This window comes from Hakea prostrata, chromosome 3 (assembly GCF_041222555.1).
Source record: "Hakea prostrata isolate BN-2017 chromosome 3, UWA_Hpros_2, whole genome shotgun sequence".
In the NCBI taxonomy this organism is placed as follows: Eukaryota; Viridiplantae; Streptophyta; class Magnoliopsida; order Proteales; family Proteaceae; genus Hakea; species Hakea prostrata.
In genome coordinates, this window is record NC_142602.1 from 40769992 (window position 1) to 40792411 (window position 22420).

At 40.8% G+C, this 22420-nt stretch overlaps 1 protein-coding gene across 5 annotated transcripts in view; it reads left to right on the top strand.

Annotated features, from left to right (window-relative positions):
* Positions 1 to 22420, top strand: part of LOC149022234 (transmembrane protein, putative (DUF2358)) — an 82295-nt gene that overhangs the window by 39502 nt on the left and 20373 nt on the right. For 3 of the 5 annotated variants that reach the window (XM_089150415.1, XM_089150414.1, XM_089150413.1), the window contains one exon: positions 185 to 535. In XM_089150415.1, coding sequence (XP_089006541.1) covers positions 185 to 535 — 351 coding nt within the window. The remainder of the gene's footprint in view (positions 1 to 184; positions 536 to 22420) is intronic. The other 2 variants (XM_089150416.1, XM_089150417.1) reach the window with 1 other exon arrangement.

Genomic DNA, 22420 nt, shown 5'->3' on the forward strand with positions numbered 1-22420 from the left:
AACCTTCTGGCACCAAGACCTTGATTCAGAAGCAAGCCTGTAGTTTTAATCCATTTTGGTAATTAATTTTAATCTTTTGCATGATAATTTGTTTGATTTGGACTTATAGAAATTATTTTAATAAGTTACAATTCTCACCTTGCCAATGAACAATGTTTTTAGTTCTAATTTTATATTTCAATAGACAGTGCAAGAAATGGTAATGTTGTCAACAAGTTTGCTTAGTATCAAGTGGACAGTCAAAGGAAAGCCCAAGTTTTTCCTTGCTAGTGTAGGCGGGGACCTGATAGTCAAGGTGACCTCTCTGTTTACTCTAAACCAGATAAGTGGCCAAGTGATTGAGCATGAGGAGTTCTGGGATTTGTCTTCCACATCTGCCTTTACTCAGGCATTTTTTTGGATGTCTCGTCGACTATATGCTGCAACTGAAGCTGGAAAAGACACGGCTGAGGTTGTAAAGGAGTTGACAAAGCGTTCCTCACCAGAGAAAGAGAACTTAGAGATATATCCAGATCCTTCTGGTGATCCAACTAAGGTTAGTTCTAATTATCTATGTTACTTGTCAGAGATCTTTTTGCCATGGTAATGCTGTTCTGTTGTCAGTTCTTTGCGCATGGCCTTATACTTCTGCAGTTCTTTATCATCTCTAGTTTTGATTCTATAAGCCATGTTTCTTTGTTGAATGTATTTATAGATGAATCCTTTCTCAAAAATATGTTCACTAACGAAGAACTTAAAATTCAGATACATTTTAGAAAAAAACTTCTTTGTTGTTCAGCCTTCTTGTTCCTGGATTGGACAGGTGTTATTTTTTTTTGGAATTAGCTAGATTTGGAGCCGGGTTTTGAACATTCATGTGCTCTTGTGTGTGTAACACATGTGGATAAAATTGCATGGATGCTAATATATAGGTATCAGAAAATTTTGGAAATTTCAGGAATGTAGATCCTTGATAAACCATCGGATTTGTTGGCTTTTAGTTACTATATTGATGCTGAATATGGAAGTGAAAGTGCAACGAAACAATATCCATCACAAAAGTGTTAAGGTAGAAATTGTATCAATTGACAATATGATAACGCCACGAATTGGATTCATTCACCCCCCCCCCCCAAAAAAAAAAAAGAAAAAAAGAAAAGAAGAGGATTTGAATAGGTTTTAAGTTACGTTGAAAACACATATGGCATGTTTGTGCATAGGAAATGCAGCACTAAGTCATGATCTCTGTTTGTGCACATCTCCAGTGGCCAAAACCTTTGCCTGATGAGGACAAGGATTCTTTCTTTATTCAATTCTTTCTTGAGTGTCTGTTAATGTGCATGTTGTGCAAGTTATGTTCACTGCAAGTAGGGTTTCAACAGTTCTCCTAATCACTACACAATGCATTCTATGGACATTGAGAAATATGGAACATGATCTGACATGTAATAAATCCACATCATGATTGGATCTTAGATGATCAACACTACTGACGGGCACAAATGTATTTTGAAAATGTTTTCATATATAATTATGTAATATAATAATTAAATAGTACACTTTCTGCACCCTATTTACAAAACAGTTACTAGGGCCTGGATTTGCCAGTCCCTATGGTACAATTTTCAGAGTTAGATGGTCTCCCTGAAGGGTTAGTGGAAAGCTTATCGAGTGTCACCCTTTATCACATTTTATATTAGGTATGCTAAGCAGCTGTTGTGTAGTTAATCTTGTAAATAGACATTAATTATTGGCACACCTCATCTTTGTTCCAGCTTGATGGGTTGACTACAAGAAGACCCTGGTTTCCTTGATTGCAATTCTCTCACCAAGCCAATTGCTCAATCACAGCTGAGGCAATTAGCAGAGAATAGTGAAGACTAAATGGGAATAATAAAAAAGGACCTTCATGTATTAATAGTAATGGACCTGATTTGAACTACACTGGATATCACTCACCAATGCAAACACCATTACGAGACCTTGAACATACCTACCTGAGAGTCTTTCTCTCGCCTTTGAGTTTATTTCACCCTTCCACAACTCGCATTCTTCCCTACCTTCTCTTCCCTCCCTGCTCCCTAATATATCCCAAGTAAATCCTAACTAATTAATTCCATGTAGGCCATATTGTCTGAAAATTCCCAATGGAATGTTGCCACCTGCCCTGCTTCCTTTAGCTTGCTCTGTTTCCCACATGTCCAGCTGTGTTTGATCCCGTGTTCCTTCTATCTGCTGTGGTGTACCCCATAGTTGTCACGGCGACGAGGCGATGCAAGGCGGTTTAGGCTAATTGAGGCGATGAGTCGACAAGGCGCCCTCCGAGGCGCTTTTGAGGCGGTTGAGGCGTTTTAAGTGAAATTTTTAGTGTACATCTCATTCACTCTAAATCTATCATATCTTATATGATAAAAAAACTAATATCAAACTACCTCAAGTCATCCAACATACTACAAACCACACATAATAGGTCCTAAATAAAAAGTCGCAAGAAAAAAGGAAGAGAAGAAGTTGCTTGTCACTTACCACTGCTTGCTGGAGTGTCGCTGCTGGAATGGAAGAGAAGAAGAGAGGAAGAGAGAAAGAGATTAGGGATTAAAGTGAGAGTGAGAGTGTGAGACTTGAGTCAAGAACTTAATCTCTTTCAATTTTGTTTGTTTTTATTTTTATTTTAACATTTGATCACATGTAGCGTCATTATACATATGTATAGGTTCAAACAATAGATACTTTACAATCGGAATCTAATAAGTATTTCAATATATGCCTTCGATTAGGCATCTTTCTCGTGATTTAAAAAAGAAAGAAAAAAAAGCAGACACCTTATTGCCTAAAAATAAGGCGACGCCAATTTGAGGCGCTCCGAAGGAGCCCAGACGCCGAGGCGACGATTAAGCGACGCCTTGACAACTATGGTGTACCCCCCCTAGACATCAGTGGTTTATCAGATCCAAGTAGAGAGGGAAAGTTAATATAGAATAAAGGGAAGGGGCACACCATACTGACACAAACTCTAGGGGCATCAACCTTCCCTAGCTGTCTACCAATTCATCCGTCCTACTTTAATTCTTTATGAAACATCTTTTTCTGCCCCTTACTGATTTTCGGATTTAGGAAGAGATCATCTGAAAGTGGAATTTTACAAAAGAAATCATGATCACCTTGATGTTTTAGGAATTTCATCTTCTTCTTGTTTCTGCTCCCGTGTCTGTAGACTCTTGAGTAGTGCGGAGATAACGGAAGTTTTCCTCTTTGGACTGAGCTCTTGTCAATCCCTTTGAATTGCTTTGACAATCAACCATTTCCAAAGCAGCAAAAGTGGTTGAGGAATTTTCGAAGTGACATGGTAGTGCCTTATAAGAGAACCCCATCCATCCCTGATGTCTCACTCTTGTCAGCAAGGAACAGAACTTGGGTTGGTGGTAGAGCAAACCCCATCCTACCCCCATAACCACAGGGACCTAATTTCTCAGTTATAATTCCATTGGCAGCAGTAATTTCTCAGTCTCTGAATATTTGAATTTAGTAATGAACAAAGTTGAATTGAGATTGGAAGGAACGACAAGGTCTACAAAAGGAGTTCCAGGAAGAAGTGGGGTTGCTGTGAAGTGATATAAAGAACCCATCCCATGAAGATTTGGAGAAATAGCCTCTTTCTATATGACGTTAGACAGAAACTGTCACACCCCACCCGTTGGTCTCGGTTACCCGCCCGACAACCCGTGGGAGTGATCCGTCACAGGATTCACGGTTTTAGTCTATCAACAATAATAAATACAAATAAAGACAATCAAAAGCAAAAACAGTTCAATAAATGAATTAAAGGAATTACAGGAGTCCAAATACTCCAATAAAAATAATAATTGAAAGAATGATGAATTAAAATGAATACGAGTTCAGCGGAAGCAATCAAAAAGAGTTATATTATTTTCTTTCCAGTTTCCTTTTCTAAGGCTAAATAATGTTTTTCATGAATCTCAAGAAAAGGGGTCCTCCAGTTCTTCTCCATTCGCTGAGCGAACTGTCTAACTACTTTCTGTCTTTGTCCATCAATAGGTGCGATAAGCGCATTCGCAGGAGCTCCTGCATAGGCTATCTCCATTTCCCACTGTCGGTGCCACATCCTCTTCATACGGGAAGGTTCCTTCATAGGAAATTAGTCCATCTTTCGGCACAATTCCTCCATCTGTGCAGGCTAATAAAACATATACAATAAAGGAGTGAGTTCTAGAGAACTCAGTAAGAACAATTACAATTCCCATCAAGATATCCAACGAATTAGAAATGCATAAATGATATGAATGAGTGCAAAGTATGAATGATACTATGATTCTAACTATGCAAGTCTCTAACAGTTGACATGCTTTAAGATATATACCAGCCCTCCTCTGGGTAAGTCTAGTCACTCTGATCCGGCAAGGACTGGTTACCTTTGTAGGGATCCTGGGCAAAAAGAAAGGTCCACACCTAGCTCTCAAACCATGGTTGGGGTTAAGTCAACACTCTCTCACCACGACCATTGGTAATGAGTACTGGCGCATGTTGGGGTTTCTAATCCAATGCAAGGTCATACAGGTAACATGTCTACATGAAGTCCAGATACATCCCCTATGGCACCAACCAACTCGGTTTAGTATCCTTCGCAACCTAGGAATGAGAATCCTCACGGACTGGCTACCGCTGTTGGACTCCATTCCATAACCCTATGGTCATCCACATATTGTTGGAGTGGAATGCTCTCATGACTCCTCATGACACCCGGTCCGTTCCTTGGACGTCCATGAGCCCAACCCTAACATATGCAACCCTACCATTTATATGACTAACAGTGGACCCACGTCACATCACTGTCATCATGGGTCATCCGGTTTCAATCCCCCTACCGAAGGGGTAGTAGCGTGAGGGGTACCTAGCCATGCAATTCTAGACTCTACCTAAGAATGTCGTCCAATAGTCATGATAGTGCTGGAGACATCAGCAGGCATGTGTCTCATTCCACAGCCTTCTGATATCCCAAGCTAAGATATCCCAAAGGAATACCTCATCCATCAGAACCTCATACTATGCATCATCAGTATATCACATTCATAATCAACAAAGTATATATGTAAACAAGATAAACAGCAGTAACACAACAAGATTGGTATGTAAAACATGATTACAACAGCTTATACAATGAAAGACTAATTCTAACAGACACTGGTCTAGCATGTTTAAGTCTATTCATAAAGATAGGATTGAATGTCCTTACCTGCATATAAGTAAATCGTCTGTAAAACGGAATCCGTAAACTATTATAAGACTTTCTCTTTAAACAGAGAACACCTATATACAGGGTTACAATAATGCATAAGTCAATTGAATCAATTTGGATCAAAACCAAAAGTCAGTTGGTCACTGTTTACCAGCCAGTCGCTTAGGTTGAGCGACCGCCACTAGTGACCGCCCCAAAAACAGAGAGTTTCAATCCGAAACTCAGGGCTTCGATCATCCGTTTTCAATCCGGATTTCGAGTGATCATGGCCTAAATCTCAAATCTAACACTCCTATAGCCAATGGGTGAAAGGAAACCTAACAATTACCATCATTGGATTACCCAGAACCCCTTGACTGGATCTATCCTTTTCACGAAAGCAGGGTTTCGTTTTCGGATGAATCACATCAAGAAGATTGGAAAGAGAGTTACGATTGATCAAAAGGGTAACCACCATGATGAGGGGATGGGTTAACACGAAATTGAAAGACAAAGGAGATAAAGGATGAAGGGTGAATCCATTACCTCACTCCAGAATACCAGAAACAGGGGAAGGATTGATCTCCAGATCACTGCCAACACTTCAGATCTGCTTTCGGCACTTCTCCGCAGCCGTTTAACCTCCAAAAACGGTAACCACGAATAAAATATTCGTAATTTGAACGAGGGTTACCTTTTATAGAAGTCAGGGGGCAAAATAGGGCAAAACCCCGAAAACAGACCGGGCGGTCGCTCCAGGCAGTCGCTTGGTTTGATCGACCGCCACTAGCAACCGCCCCCATGTATTTTGCCATACAAGGGTGCTTTTGCTAGGGGGTTGATATTCAAGTACAACCTAGCCTTAAAGAAGAGATGGGGGAGATCTTACCTTCATTCCGAACATCTCCAGACATCACTTGCCTTCCAGAAGACTAACTACCAAGCAAGGCAGGCTCTTCAGACAGAGGATTCAGATCCATGGGTTCAGGGTATGGATCATGGACTTCTATCCGAACACTCCACAAATTTACCCGACTAGACCTTCGGGTTCTCGGACCTGCAATACGGGTCTCGGGTTAGAAATACGGGGGTTGTTACAGAAACTGTGTAGATCATAAGCTATATTAGATCCTTGTTGCAGACTAAGCATTATCAGTTGATCTGAAACTCAGGTTAGTAAAATTTACGTTTTCAGTATAGCTTTTACTGCCAACTTTGGCTTAATTATTTTGCAAAGAGAAAAATGGAAGTTCCACTATTTTTCCTATTCTCTACATCTCCCCTGTTTTCTAACTAGTCTATTATTTTCTTTTGGGATTATTCCCAAGACTCATGTTTAGAGAGGCCTGTAACTTCATCGGGTTCTTCTCTTCTGTTATTAAACCAATGTTTTCAGAAAGGGAAGGAAGCATTTCTCTTAGTGATTTGATCCTTAGGTTATTATATCTTACGGATAATCTTGTCTTTAAGTTAAAGGGTATTTTAGTCTTTTAGTTGGTTTTAACTCACTAGGTATTTTAGCCTTTTAACAATGTTAGGAGTAAAATCAACTTGATCCCATTTAACAGGGAAAACTAAAGGTGAGGAGGTTTTCATCAGGATTTCTAGGTAGGAAGGGAAGTAATAGTCATTTTCTTTTGTAAGATTCATATTAAAGTGTAAATTACAAAGAAGGCATCCTCCTTAGAACCTCTTCAGAGAGAGGGGTAAGGGGAATCTAGATGGGAACCCAATTTTAGGGTTAAGTTTTCTAGGATGGTTTCTCTAAAATTAATAGTTTGCCTAGAATCTTCTAGCAAATAAGTCTAAGTATTATGGGATGTTTGTGGATCTCTAAAGAATTTATGGGAAGATCCTAGAGAGGAACAATATGGGTTGTTGGCAAGCTCCCAAGGGATGGTTTGAGATACCCAAAATTAATATGGGATGAAAAGGATCAATCTGAAATTGATATGGAAAGGTCAATTATCTAAACCTAAATATATTGGGTTAATTTTGGGAAAAGGGAAAATTTAGGGTCTTATCAAATTCCCATGGGTTGATTTGTGAGAGGTAAAGTTGTTACTAGGATTGGTAGTAAAAGGGAAAGGTGGTTTGTTTTGGTAAGGTTTAGGGAAGATTTTAGGGATATGGGAAAAGGGTTGGATCACAAAATTCGGTGGTTTCTTGGATGGATCTTGGGCAATCTTCCTTTTCTTTTCTTTCCTTTCCTTAGATTTTGTTTTCTCTTCCTTTTGTTCTCTTCTTTCTTTTCTGTTTTTGTATCTGCCTGCAAGTCGAAAAAGGGGGTGGGAGGGGTCTGATAGAGAGAGGAGAGGGAATGGGGAAACCGCAGGGTAGGGGCTGGGGAGTGTCCCAGGGGGTAGGGGAGGGGTTCTAAGTGGCTGTCGGGGTGGGGGAGTGGGGGATAGGGGCTGCGATGAGGAGGGTGGGGTTTCCTAAGTGCACAAGAGAGAAAAAGGGGTGGGGAGGGACTGCGATGGGGCTGGAGGTGGGGGAAGGGACTGGGGATGCTGGTACTTGTTTTATGCTGGAGAAGGAGAAGGGTTGCTGGTTTGTTGAAGAAGGCTCTTGCTACTTGAATCAAGACTATTAAATCCACCGTGGCCCTCCTAAAGAGAACCACAACCTGTTTCCTACAAGCAATATTAAATATTTATTCAATTCCGACTAAAGTTTACTGCCATTGACTGGCTTATTTTTTGCCTTACATAAAAAAGAATGGACTTAACTCAAACTGGGAGACTCTATCTGGACTCTATACTAAGACTTAGAGACCAACATACCTAGGGTTTCCTTTATAACTTAGGATACCCTGCCTACAACTAAATAATAGAGACAAATTAAAGGAACTCTTCTTGAAATAAAAGACAAACTTTTCTATTAGAGTCCTACTTGAAGGAAAGATTCCTGAAGACTTAATAACTCAACTAAGAAATCATACTAAGAGTTTTAAACTAAATTGGATTCTGAAAATCAAATTTAAAATTCTGAAATTGAATTCCATCGTCTAATTAGGGCTAGAATTGACCAAAATACTCCTCTTTGATATGATATTTTGTCCTCTATGCTCGAAGATACACTTGTTCTTTTAGCAAGGGATAGTGACATCCTTATTGTAAAGCCATGGTCTTCTTAAAGTAATATCTACCATCCTCATAAGTACTACATCGCACCAAATCTCGTTGGAGTTGACTGTAAGGTGGCTGGGACTAGATGTCTGGTTGAAACATCCATCCTGGTATAGTTGAGTCAAGAGACCTTGCTTGGTTGAAGATGCTTCTTTGGCTTTAGTCCTGTTCCCTGTATGAAACTCTCAGAGATGTGTTGATGCTGCTACCACTATCCACGATGGTCTGTGCTATGAGTCCTCCTGCTCTAATGTGGAAGACAAAGTTCCATCGCTAGTCTTCCTCTTCAGTAGTAGCCACTATGGTTTTAGAGATTAGATTAAGTTGGGACGCTGGATCTATCTTATCCTCGCTGTACTCATTCTCAAAGTCTAGTGTTGGACACTTATGGGTCTCTTTAGAATATGAGTTTGGATCTGACTGGTTGTGTCTAAGACTGCGAGTCCTCTCCTCTTAGGACACTCTCTAGCAAGGTGTCCTCTTTCGTGACAGCAAAAACACTCACCAGGATTGCTGCTGAATATGGATCCACAGTTCTCTGCTATGATAGGATTGGGGACCCTTGGTGTCGCTGTTGTAGTGGGACTATAGGGCTTGGCGCTTAGTTGTTCGTTCAAAATTCTTGACTGCTTTACTTCTTTTCCGCCAATAGGGACTTTGCTTGGAGGGCTTTATCGAATAGTGTGGGTTGAGTTCTTCTAGGAGTTCAACTCTATTAGAGTTTTTGTTCGTATAGCTTTTTATTTCTTGTTACCTAAGTGAGGGTATTTATGTAATAGTGTTATTTCACTTTATTATATATAGAGGGCATGAGATCACACTGATCAAGTGAGCCATTCTATCAACATCATGTTTCTCGACATGGTATCAAAGCCTAAGTTCGATTAGGGAAGAGAAGAAAAAGAAAATCTCGCTAAGGAAGACCTACCTCCATTGCTGAGACATCTCTTCACCTGCAACTATTCCAAAAGCCATCTACCCTCGACCCCCTTTCGGTCATCAACCCAAACTGTACCACACCTATCGCAAAAACATTCGCTGACGAAGATCTACCACTTCCGCCACAGCAATTGCACCATTACCGCTGCAACCCAACACCTTCTTCTTCATCTGCAACACCCCATCGCACCTAACAGACCTACAACTGCTCCAAAACCTATCGCCTAGACCTAACAAAACTGCAACTGCTCCATAACCCATTGCCTAGGCCTGCAACTACTCTAAAACATATTGCCCAGACCTACAATTGCCCCAAACCCATCACCTCTTCTCGTTTTCACCTCCAACCTTTCTTCCGCCATCAACCAAAGAAAAAAAAAAGAAAGAAAAAAAAAGACCAGGGCCATTGACTGTGACTCTGCTTCCGCCATCAACCCTACTTCTAGCTTCTTCTCTCTTTCACCTATCGAGACTGCATCATTCTATCCCCATCGAGATTGCATCGCTCCATCACTTTACCTAAACCCAGGGTTGATGCATCTAATAACCTATTAGCCCATCTCATGGACCAGACCAAAACATCACATCCTTTAACCAAACCATATTTTGTTTTTTCCCCTCCAAACCTACGGTTTTATTAGCCCAAAACCAGAAAGAAAAAAATATTGATGTTTTAGGGGCTTAATTTGTAAATTTGCATATTTTCAGAGATTTAATTGAAAATTTGCATATTTTATGGACCTATTTGTGAATTTATATAGTTTCAGGGGCTTATTTTTAAATCTGCATATTTTAGGGACTTATTTGCAAATTCATATTTGCAGGGGCTTAGTTGTAATTTCTCATAGTTTTAGGGCCTCTATATAAAATAATAATAAAAAACATTCCCTAGATTTGTTTGGGTGGTTTGGCTTGCATTCTGCGACATTTCTATTACTTTGAAAGGGTGAAGAATTTTGGACGAAAAAAAGAAAGAAAGGGTGAAGACTGAAGAACTGCAGACAATTTTGTCAAAATGGCAACTGCTGATGGTAGTCCTACTCCCACTGGCTCCAAACATTACCCCACTCTTCATCCTCTTTTGGTGAGATTTGATGGAACAAATTATTTGATCTAGTATCGGTTTGCTGACCTAACAGTCACTAGAAGAGCATTTGTTGGACACATTACATGCACCACTATCAAACCTGCTATTATAGGTGTTTCACAGGATAAATGGATCTCAAATGACTCTCTTATTATGTCATTTCTTTTGAATTCCATGAATCCAAATATTGCCTATGGATACCTATTACTTGATACTGCAGCCCAAATTTGGGAGGCTACTACTGAAACATATGGACAGTTGGGGAATGATGCACAAGTTTATTAGCTATTAAAGAAGCTTCATGAGACTACGTAAAAGGAACTGACTATGGCCCATTATTATGCGGAGTTGCGATCTCTTTGGCAGGAGTTATATCATTATGGGTGATATGGGGATTATTACCCCACTAATCCAGATGATGTGGCTACTTATAGGAAGCACGTTGATAAGATTCGAGTATATGACTTCTTGGCAGGTTTGAATGTGGAGTACGATCAGATCAGAGTGCAAGTATTTAGTCGTTCTCCCTTTCCTATACTTGAACAGTCTTATGCCCTTGTTCAGTGTGAAGAAAGCCGTTGTTTAGCCATGCTTCATGCTCCTATTGTGGAGAAATCAGCCTTACAGTCTGTTAGCACTAAATCTAATTCAGCTAAGGAGATTGTCAAGTGTGAGCATTGTCATAAACCATATCATACCAAGGCCAATTGTTGGAAGCTCTATTGGAAATTTGCTGATTTTGAGCAAAAAAGAGCACAAAGAAGGGGAAAACCGAAGTCTAATCTTTCTGAGACGGTTTTCACAACACCCTCTATAGACATTGATTTTTCACAGGAGGAATTAACTACTTTGTGACGTATTCTGCAGTCTCCTACTACCGGTACAGCCTCTAGTATTGCTTCCTCCACTACCCATACCAACTCCTACTTGCTACTTCAGGTAAAACTTTTACAGGTTTCCATATTTCTGCTCCCTGGACCATTGATATGGGAGCCACATATCATATGACAGGTTCATCCTTTTTTTTTTGACATTATGCCCCAACTTTTGGAAAAGATAAAGTTTGAATGCTGATGGCTCCTATTCTTCCATTGCTGGAAAAGGAACAATTCAGCATTCTCCATCACTTTCTTTGTCTAAAATTTTACACGTTCCCTCTTTCTCTACTAACTTGCTCTCTATCAGTAATCTTACACATGCCTTGAATTGTAAAGTGACTTTTTCCCATCTTAGTGTATCTTCCAGGATTTGGTCATGAGGAAGGAGATTGGACGTGGACCTTTCTATCACACCACCACAACACAACTTAGGAGTTCAAGAAGTGTTTTCGACCAAGGGGAGACTTTGGCCAAGTATACCTGAGGACTCTAATTTTCCCCCTCCATTTTTTGAACCATGTGAAGAACTTGGTTAGGGGGAGACCATTCCTGTGAGGCACATTATCGAGGTCTTTCAAAACAAGATTGACCAGAATAAGGAGGTGCAGACTTATCAGAGGAAGAATTACAACCGGCCAAAGCAGGTGGAGAAAGGTGACTCGTTAACACTTCAGTCTCCTGCTCCAGAATTAGATAATCAGATTCTATTGTTCCCCTTGAGGTATCTTCTTTGATCTTCCTATTATTGCTGTTAGAAAAGGAGTCAGTACTCAGCATCATGGTGGGAGATCCCGCTCTCGAGCGAAATCTCGCCACTCAAGAAAAGCGAGATCTCGACCGAGATGGCGAGATCTCGGTCGAGATCTACCAAAAAAATGGCGGTAGTCTCGATGGCCCATCTCGGTGGGTTTTAGGGCTCTGGTTGGGTTAAAACTTGGTATTTAGCCTATTTAAGGCCTTTTGAACACATTGGTGGCCTTAGATTTGTGAGAAAATAACCCTAACTATGTCTCCTAAGTCGACCCTATGTGTAAAACCGAAATTTTGTGAAATGCAAGGTTAAAGACTTAGAGTCTTAGTCTCTTAGAGTCTTAAAGAGTCAGAGAGACAGAGACAACATGTAATATTGTAATGTAAAGATATCAAGTAATTCAAGTTAATGAGTTATCATTTATCAACTATCAAGTATCAAATACAATAACATTACACAACAAGTATTCAAGTCAACAAGTGATCAAAGTTCAAACTATCAAAGATTCAAAGTAATAAATTGTTAAATAAATGTCTTGGGGGAAAATCTTACATTTCTTGAAGATCACTTGAAATAGGCTTGAATCACTTGAAATATGTTTAAATTTGTTGTTGTAGATGAGTTGATGATGTTGTTATGTTGAATCCCTAACAAATTCCGGCCAAATTCAGGCAAAAAATCGAGTTTTCCTGCCAAATTTGGGCTTCTGGTGAGATAGAGGAGAGAGAGAGAGGCTCGAGAGAGCCCTCTCTCGAGCGAGACAAGGGCTTTAAAAAGCCCCTAAAGTGTGGAAAAAAGACCCGTTAGCGAGATCTCGCTGAGATATTGGCGAGATCTCACGAGATGATCGAGATCTCAAGCAAGAATTTCGCAGATCTCGCCAGAGATCTCGTCTCGCTATTGGAAAAAAGTGAGATATCTCGGCGAGATCTCGCGAGATCTCCCACCATGCTCAGCATCCCATAGTTAAATATGTTTTTTATGACTCTTTGTCTGACTCTTAACGTGCTTTTATATCCTCTTTATCATATGTATCTATTCCTAAAAGTTGGTAGGAAGCCTATACTAATAAGAGATTGAAGGCAACTATGGTAGTGGAAATGCAGGCAACGAAGAAAAATGATACTTGGGAGCTGGTTACACTTTCTCCAGGAAAAAAACCCGTGGACTGCAAATGGGTGTTTGTAGTTAAACAAAATATGGATGGATAAGTCAACAGGTTAAGGCTAGACTAGTTGCAAAGGGATTTACCCAGACCTATGGGATTGATTATCAGGAGACTGTTGCCCATTTTGCGAAACTAAACATTGTCAGAGTTCTGTTGTTTGTAGTTGTGAACAAAGGCTAGAACTTACACCAATTAGACGTAACGAATGCCTTCTTACATGGGGAGTTACAAGACGAAGTCTATATGGAAATCCCAAATGGTTTCTCCAATGACAATATTGCAGGGAAAGTTTGTCAGTTAAAGAGATCAATTTATGGGTTAAAACAGTCTCCTAAATGTTGGTTTGGACACCTCCTAAAGGAAATGACTTCTATTGGGTACAAGCAAAGCAATGCTGATCATACACTATTTGTCAAGAAGTCAAGTACTAACATCACACTTCTCATTGTTTATGGACGATATTGTCATCACAAGGAATGATGGTGAAGAAATTCAAAGGTTGAAGGACTTTCTTTGCAGAGAGTTTGAGATTAAAGATCTAAGGAAGTTACAGTACTTCTTAGGGATTGAGGTGGCTCGATCAAAGATAGGTATATTCCTATCCCAAAGAAAGTATGTCCTAGATTTATTATTAGAAGTGGGAATGTTGGGGTGTACCCTATTGAAGTTGGAGCTAAATTTAAGGAAAAAGAGGGAGAATCAGTGGACAAATGAAGATACCAAAGGCTGGAAGTTAATTTCAAGTTACTGTACCTTTGTTGGAGGTAATCTAGTTACTTGGAGAAGTAAGAAACAAAATGTGGTAGCTTTATCCAGTACCCAAGCTAAATATAGAGCTATGGTTCGTGGAGTTTGTGAGCTACTATGGTTGAAAGGCTTGCTAGAAGATATTGGAGTCCAAGTTCTAAACCCTATGATGCTATATTATGACCACAAGGCTGCTATTAATATTGCTAATAATCCTGTGCAACATGATCGAACTAAGGACATTGAAATTGACAGGTTTTTTGTCAAAGGAAAGTTGAAACAAGGGCTCATCTGCATGCCTTTTGTGAAGTCTGGAGACCAAGTGGCAAATATTTTCACTAAGGGTTTGAAGGAAGGAGATTTCCTTCCTATTGTAGGCAAGCTGTGCATGCCTAATATCTATACCTTAACTTGAGGGGGAGTGTGGGTTGAGTTCTACTAGGGGTTCAACTCTATTAGAGTTTTTGTTCATGTAAATATCTATTTCTTGTTACCCAAGTGAGGGTATTTATGTAATAGTCTTATTTTCATTTTATTATAAATAGAGGGCTTGAGATCCCACTGATCAAGTGAGCCACTCTACCAACATCGTGTTTCTCAACAAATAGGTCTCTTAGGTCTAGGATGTCTATGACTTCAAGTGCTAAATGAATGTCTGGCTTCAGACCAAGTTTGAACCAAGTTGTGGTCTGGAGCTTGCTTTCCCTGGTGCCTATCCTAGATGCTAAAGAATTGAATTGCTAGATGTAGTTAGCCACAGTCTTGGTACCTTGCTCAATGTATGGATTTGCTCTTGTAGTCTGGCCTTGTAGTGTTCTGGAAGCTACCTTTCAGTGAGTTACTTCGGCATCTAGTTCCAAGTGGTTGGTTCTCTGCCCTTGTATTGCAGCTCTTGCTCAACAGTACTCCACCAGTCTCTAGCCATGCATGCCAATATAGTCTTTACTAGCATCATCTTCCTGTCTTCTGATAGGTCATTCCAGTTGAAATAATCATCAAGGGGAGCTCTCCAATCGTGGAAAACCTGAGGATCTATGGATCTGCTGACCTCCTAAAGCTACAATGAGACCTTGTGGTTGTCTGCACCTCTTCTTTGGTCCTGTCCTCCACTGAAGTATTACTGTAAATATTCTTCTAGTGAGGTTTGCACTCCCTGAGGTCTCCTCTGCTGTCCATCCTCGATATCATATCGATCATAAACTGGGTTGTCATACCTGGACGCTTTGGTATGCCTGTTTCTGTCTCTGGAGTTTCTAGGAGGATATGGTTCAGCTTCTCCATCATCTTTGTACCTCCTTGCACCACTGAGTTCTTCTCTGTTGGGTACGTACACTTGGAGTTAAGTCTAGGTACTGGCAGTGGAGGGTTTCTGTAGGGGATCTCCATTCTTGGCTTGCTCAATATTGGTCACCCTTGTATTCAGATCTTGCAATTGAGCTAGCATGTCTTCTTGTGTTTTCAAGATTTGCTCTAGCTGTCTAGGGATTCCTGGCTAATCCATCGTTATGATATGAAGGAAGTAGGACTTGCTGGAACTGCAGCTCTGATACCAGATGATGGGAACCCAATTTTAGGGTTAGGGCTTCTAGGATTGTTTCCCTAAAATTAAAGGTTTGCCAAGAATCTTCCAGCAAATAAGTCTAGTATTATGGGATGTTTGTGGGTCTCTAAAGAATTATGGGAAGATCCTAGGGACAAGTTAGGATTTATATGGGTTGTTGACAAGCTCCCAAGGGATGGTTTGAGATACCCAAAATTAATATGGAATGAAAAGGATCAACCTAAAATGGATAAGGAAAGCTCAGTCAACTGAACCTAAGGGGGCCAGGTAAATTTTGGAAAAGGGGAAATTTAGGGTTTTATGTTTTATCAAATTCCTGTGTTGATCTTGAGAGTTAAAGTTGATCCTGGGATTGGTAGGAAAAGGGAAGGGATAATTTGGTTTGTTTTTGGTAAAGTTTAGGGAAGACTTTAGGGATATGGGAAAAAGGTTGGATCACGAAAATTGGTGGTTTCTTGAATGGATCTTGGGCAATTTTTCTTTTCTTTTCTTTCTTTTCCTTTTCTTTTTCTTCTTTCTTATCTGTTTTCAGATCTGCCTGCAAGTCAGAAAAAGGGTTGGGAGCAGTACGACAGGGAGAGGAGAGGGAATGGGGAAGCTTCAGGGTAGGGGAGGTGTTGGGGAGGGGCTGGGGAGTGTCACATGGGGTGGGGTGGGGGGGTTCTAGGTTGCTGTTGAGGGTAGGCGAGAGGGGGATAGGGGTGGGGTCTCCTAGGTGCACAAGAGAGAAAGAGAGTTGGGAAGGGCTGGAGGTGGGGTAAGGGGCGGGGATGCTGGTACTTGTTTTACTGTTGGAGGATGAGAAGTGGTAAGGGGATAAGTCAGTTTGATGCATGGAGAGACTTAACACCAAGATCTTTCTTTTCAGCAAATTGTCTGTATTCTGCAAGGCATCTCTAAAGCATTTCTGACCTGTAAAACAGTGTCTAAGAATATTGTCCACAAACTGCACCACCATCCCCCAATTCACTTCCTGTGCTTTTCAGTGGATGATAAACCAAGTTAATTTGGTGGAGAACAAACCTGTGGCAGTCCCTCCCCACACCACCATGTTCGCTTTAGTATGAGCAATCCTTTCTACTAGTGACAAGTCTCTCCATGCATCCATCAAAGTTGTTGATTGGCCTATATAGTTTCTCCACCTTCCCTCAATGAGAATCTTGTCCACCATCTCTATTGAGACCTGACGTTAAGCCTGATTGTGTTCCCGGAGCTGTTGATCAACACACCTTTATTGTGCCAATTTTCCAGCCACATGCAAGTCCCCTTTCCATCTTCAGTGACATGTTTAAGGGGTTCTGCCTTATCATTGTATTTCAAAACCTTTTCACCAAATCCAAGAACAATTAACAATTTGTTTAACAGTCCATATGGAATCTTGTTTTAAGGTATCTATTGTACACCTAACAGACCCATATAGTGATGTGAACCCAATTTTAGGGTTAGGGTTTTTGGATGAATTTCCCTAAAATTAAGGGTTTGCCCAGAATCTTCCAGCAAATGATTCTAAAATCCTATCGGAGGGTTTGGATGTTTGTGGATCTCTAAAGAATTTATAGGAGTATCCTAAAGACAAGTTAGGATTGATATGGATTGGTTTTGGGATAGTTGTGACTTGTAGGGAAGGACAATGAGATAAAATTGGGATCTAATGGGTTGATAGGGAAAACTTAAGGTTTTACCAAATTCTGTTTGGATGATCTTGAAAGATAAAATTGACCAGAGGATCGGTAGAAAAAGGAAAGGGATAATTTGGTTTGTTTTTAGGAAAGATTTTAGGGATGTGGGAAAAGGGTTGGATAAAAAATTGGTGGATTCTTGGATAGATCTTGGGCAATTTTTCTTGAGTCTTTCTTTTCATTCTTCTTTTTCATTTCTGTTTGCAGACCTGCTGCAAGTCAGAAAGAGGGGTGGGAGGGGTGCAATAGAGAGAAGACAGGGAATGGGTGAGCCGTAGGGTAGAGGGGGGGGGGCTGGGAGGTGTCACAAGGGGTAGGGGAAGGGGATCCATAGTGCTGTCGGGGGTGAGGGAGAGGCTGGGAGGGGCTGCAATGGAGAGGGGATGGGGTTTCCAAGGTGCACAAGAGAGATGGGTGGGGAGGGGCTGCAATGGCTAGGGATAAGGGGAGGGTGTTAGTACTTGGATGCTTCTGTTGAAATGGAAGGAGCTGGAACTTGAAGCTTCGCTGCTACAATTGAAGTCAAGAATATCAACATCTGCCATGGCCCTCCCAAGAAGGCCACAACCAATTTTCCAGAAGAGATCTCTTTTCTTTATTCAGTGCAGACTTATCTTCGACAATTATAGGCTAGCTTATTTATAGCCTTACATAAAAAGAAAGAATCTAACTATAATTGGGATACTTTATTTGTACTCATCTAAAACTTAGAAACCAACTGAACTAAGGTTCCCTTCATGAGTTAGGATACTCTTTTACAACTAAATAACAACCACGTAAATTAATAGAACTCTTCTTGAAATAATGGACCTAATTAACTATAAGTTTCATACTTTAAAGAAAGACTCCTGAGGACTCAAGAACTCAACTACCAACTAAACTGAGACTTTTAAACAGAATTGGACTCTGAAAATTAAAACTAAAATTCTTAAGTTAAATTCCAGCAACTAATTAGGGCCAGAATTGACCAAAATACCCCTTTTGAGGGTTGGCCAGCCCTAGCTGCGCCACTTTGGAGTGGCCTTGGGGCCCACTCTAAGTCTTTCAGCTAGGGGATGGACACTTGTTCACATCAGTTCTCCCCCTCTTAAAGACATTCATCCCTGATGAATGGTTTGACTATGCTGAGACTCTTAGTGCAGTTGGGACTGCTAGGCCTCGTTGGAACTTCATTGGACTGGGCCATCATAACTGGTGTGCTCTAGGTGGGGTCTCTCTGGTTGGTGCTATGGTCTGCCTTCTCCTGGAGTCTTTAGCAAGCTTTGGGGGTAGTAGCATGATCTTCTGCCCTCTATGCTTGAAGATGCACTTGTTCTATTGGCAAGGGATAGTGATGTCCTTGTCATTAAGCAATGGTCTCCCTAAAAATAATGTAAACTATCCTCATAAGTACTACATCACACCACATCTCCTCAAGAGTAGGAGTGTAAGGTGACTGGGACTAGACACCTGGTTAAAAGTTAAAACATCCATCCTAGCATCGTTGAGTAAGAGACCTTGATGGGTGGGGATGCATCACTAGCTTGAGTTCTTGTTCTTTGTATGAAACTCTCGGAGACCGCACGCTCACACTTCTACCACTGTCCATGATGGTCTGTGCTATGAGTCCTCTTGCCCGTATTCTAGTGTGGAAACTAGAGTTCTGCTGGTACTCTTCCTCTTCAGTAATATTCACTAGGATTTTAGAGATCAGATTGAGTTGAGCCTCTGGAACTATCTTCTCCTCACTATGCAGCAGTCTATACTCATCTTCAAAGTCTAGTGCTGGACACTGATGCATCTCTTCTGGACCTGGATTTAGATCTGATTGGTTGGTGTTTAGGACTGCGAGTCCTCTCCTCTTAGGACACCCTTTTTTGGCGCAGTGTCTTCTTTTGTGACATTAGAATCACTAACTAGGATTGCTGCTGAAGATGGGCCCATAGCTCTTTGCTCTAATAGGATTTGGCACCCTAGGTGTTGCTGTTGCAGTGGGAGTGTAGGGCTTGGCACTTGGTGGGTCTCTTCTAAAGTGCTAAGTGTCTGCTTCTTTTGTGCCAATACGGACTCTGCTCGGAGGGCTTTGTCGAATAGGTTTCTGAGGTCAAGGATGTCTGTGACTCCAAGTGCTAGTTGAGTCTCTGGCTTCAGACCAAAGTTTTAACGGGGTCATGGTCTAGAGCTTGTGTTCTCTAGTGTGGGTTTTGGATGCTGTGGAATTGAACTACTGGATGTAGTCAGCCTTAGTCATGGTAACTTTCTTCAATGTATGGAATTGCTCCCCTGGTCTGGCCTTGTAGTGCTTTGGAAGGTATGTTTTAGGTAGTTCTTTCTGCATTTGGTTCCAAGTGGTTGGTTCTCTACCTGCGTAGTACAACTCTCGCTCCATTGGCTCCACCAGTCTCTGGCCATGCTTATCAACTTTGTCTTTGCTAGCGTCATCTTTCCGTCTTTTGATAGATACAGGTTGAAGTAATCATTAAGGGCAGGTGTCCAGTCATAGAAAACTAGGATCTAATGACCTGTTAAGCTCCTTCAACTCTGCCTTGACTTTGTGGAGGTCTACACCTCTTCTCTGTTATTGCCCTCCGTTGAATTATGACCTTTAATAGTCCTCCGGTGATGGTTGTGCTCCTTGGACCCTTCTTTGCTGTCCCTCTTCCACATCATAATTGTCATACATAGGATTGTAATACCTGAATTCTCTAGTATGCTTGTTTGTATCTCTGGAATTCCTGGGTGGATAAGGTTCAGCTTCTCTGTCTTCCATGAACCTCTTTCTTTGCACAGTTGGTTTCTTCTCTGCGGGGCACATACACCTGTGATCTAATCCTAGGTGCTTGTGGTGGAGGTGGTGGTGTCTGTATGGGATCTCCAATCATTGCTTGCTCAAGATCAGTCACCCTTGTGTTTAGATCTTGCAACTGTGCTAGCATGTCTTGTTGGGTCTTTAGAATCTGCTCCAACTGTCTAGTGATTGTTGGTTCGTCCATGGCTATGACATGATGGTTACTAGGACTGGCTGGGACTGATGCTTTAGGGAAGGACAAGGAGATAAAATTCGGATCCAATGGGTTGATAGGGAAAAGTTAGGGTTTTACCAAATTCCTATGGGATGATCTTGAGAGATAAGATGACCCTAGGATCTGTAGGAATAGGAAAGGGATAATTTGGTTTGTTTCTTGGGAAGATTTTAGGGATATGGGAAAAGGGTTGGATAAAAAATTGGTGGTTTCTTGGATGGATCTTGGGCAAATTTTCTTGAATCTTTCTGTTCTTCTCTTTCTTTCTTCTTTTCAATTCTGTTCTCAAATCTGCTGCAAGTCAGAAAACGGAGTGGGAGGGGTGAGATAGAGAGAAGAGAGGGAATGGGGGGAGCCATAGGGTAGAGGAGGTGTTGGAAACCCAATTTTAGGGTTAGGCTCCTAGGATGATTTCGATGTCCGAAGTAAAAGAAGCTTTAAGGAGGATGAAACTCGGCAAGACACAAGGTCCTGATGAAATCCCAATTGAAGTATGGAAGAGCTTAGGAACCCAATGGACTAGTTTGGTTGACTAAGTTGTTTAATAAGATTATGAGCACATGGAAAATGCCAGATGATTGGAGGAGAAGTGTTGTGGTTTCAATTTACAAAAATAAAGGAGATATTCAAAGTTATAATAACTATAGGGGCATTAAATTGATGAGCCATACGATGAAATTATGGGAGAGAATAATTGAAACCCGTTTGAGACACTTAACTACAGTTACGGAGAACCAATTTGGGTTTATGCCAGGAAGATCTACAACGGAGGCTATTTACTTAATTAGGAGACTTATGGAAAGGTATAGAGAATGTAGGAAAGATCTTCATATGGTATTTATTGACCTAGAAAAAGCTTATGATAGAGTCCCTAGAGCGTTAATTTGGCAAGTACTAGAGAAAAGAAGTGTTGCAAGTAAATATATAGATATAGTTAAGGATATGTATGATGGTTCGGTGACTAGTGTTAGAACAGTGGGGGGACAAAGTAATGAATTCCCGATAATAGTTGGGCTACATCAAGGGTCAACTTTAAGCCCATATCTATTTGCACTGATAATGGATGAATTAACCAAAGACATTCAAGATGAGGTCCCCCGGTGTATGCTTTTTGCGGATGATATTGTGTTGATTGATGAGACCCAAGTGGGGATTAATACCAAATTAGAATCATGGAGATTAGCTTTGGAATCAAAAGGCTTTAAACTTAGTAAATCGAAGACAGAATATTTAGTTTGTAACTTTAGTCATGATCGGCCAGATGATGAGGTGGTGATACTTGACGATAAAGAGATTTCTCAGAGTGATTGTTTTAGGTACCTAGGTTCAATCATAAGTAAAAGAGGTGATTTGGAAGATGAGGTTTCCCAAAGAATTAAAATAGGGTGGATGAAGTGGAGAGGTGCGTCCGGAGTCTTATGTGATCGGCGTATTCCATTAAAGCTTAAAGGAAAATTTTATAGGACCGTTGTTCGACCAGCTATGATGTACGGTGCAGAGTGTTGGGCTGTTAAAAAGAATCATATAGATAAACTGAGTGTAGCAGAAATAAGGATGCTAAGATGGATGAGTGGCAAAACTAGGATGGATAAGATAAGAAACGATCATATTAGAGTTGGGCTGGGAGTTGCTCCCATAAGTGATAAGCTTAGAGAAAGTCGTTTGAGGTGGCACGGCCACGTTCAACGGAGACCTATAAATGCTCCTGTACGGAGAAGTGATATAATCCATATTGAAGGAACTAGAAGAGCTAGGGGTAGACCTAAGATAACCTTAGGAGAAGTGGTGAGAAAGGATATGTATAGCTTAGGCCTTGTATCTAGCATGGCCTCGAACAGAACTGATTGGAGGGCAAGAATCCATGTAGCCGACCCCATTTAGTTGGGACAAGGCTTATTGTTGTTGTTGTTGTTGTTGTTGCTCCTAGGATGATTTCCCTAAAGTTAAGGGTTTCTCTAGAATCTTCCAACAAATAACTTTAAAACCCTATGGGTGGAATAGATATATGGAGGAATCATGGGAAAGGCAAGGAGATAAGATTGGGATCCTATGGGTTGATAGGTAAGAGATTAAGGTTTTACCAAATTCACGTGGGATAATTTTTGGATGACTAAAATTATTCTAAGATTAATGGAATTTGATACAGGTAAAACCTGTCAAACATATTTGTTCCGCCATAACCAGAATGTCCCGACAAATCCTGGTCGGACCATGAGTGAAACAACCAGCAACCAGCAATGACTATTGTCTCATCCACCCAGCGAA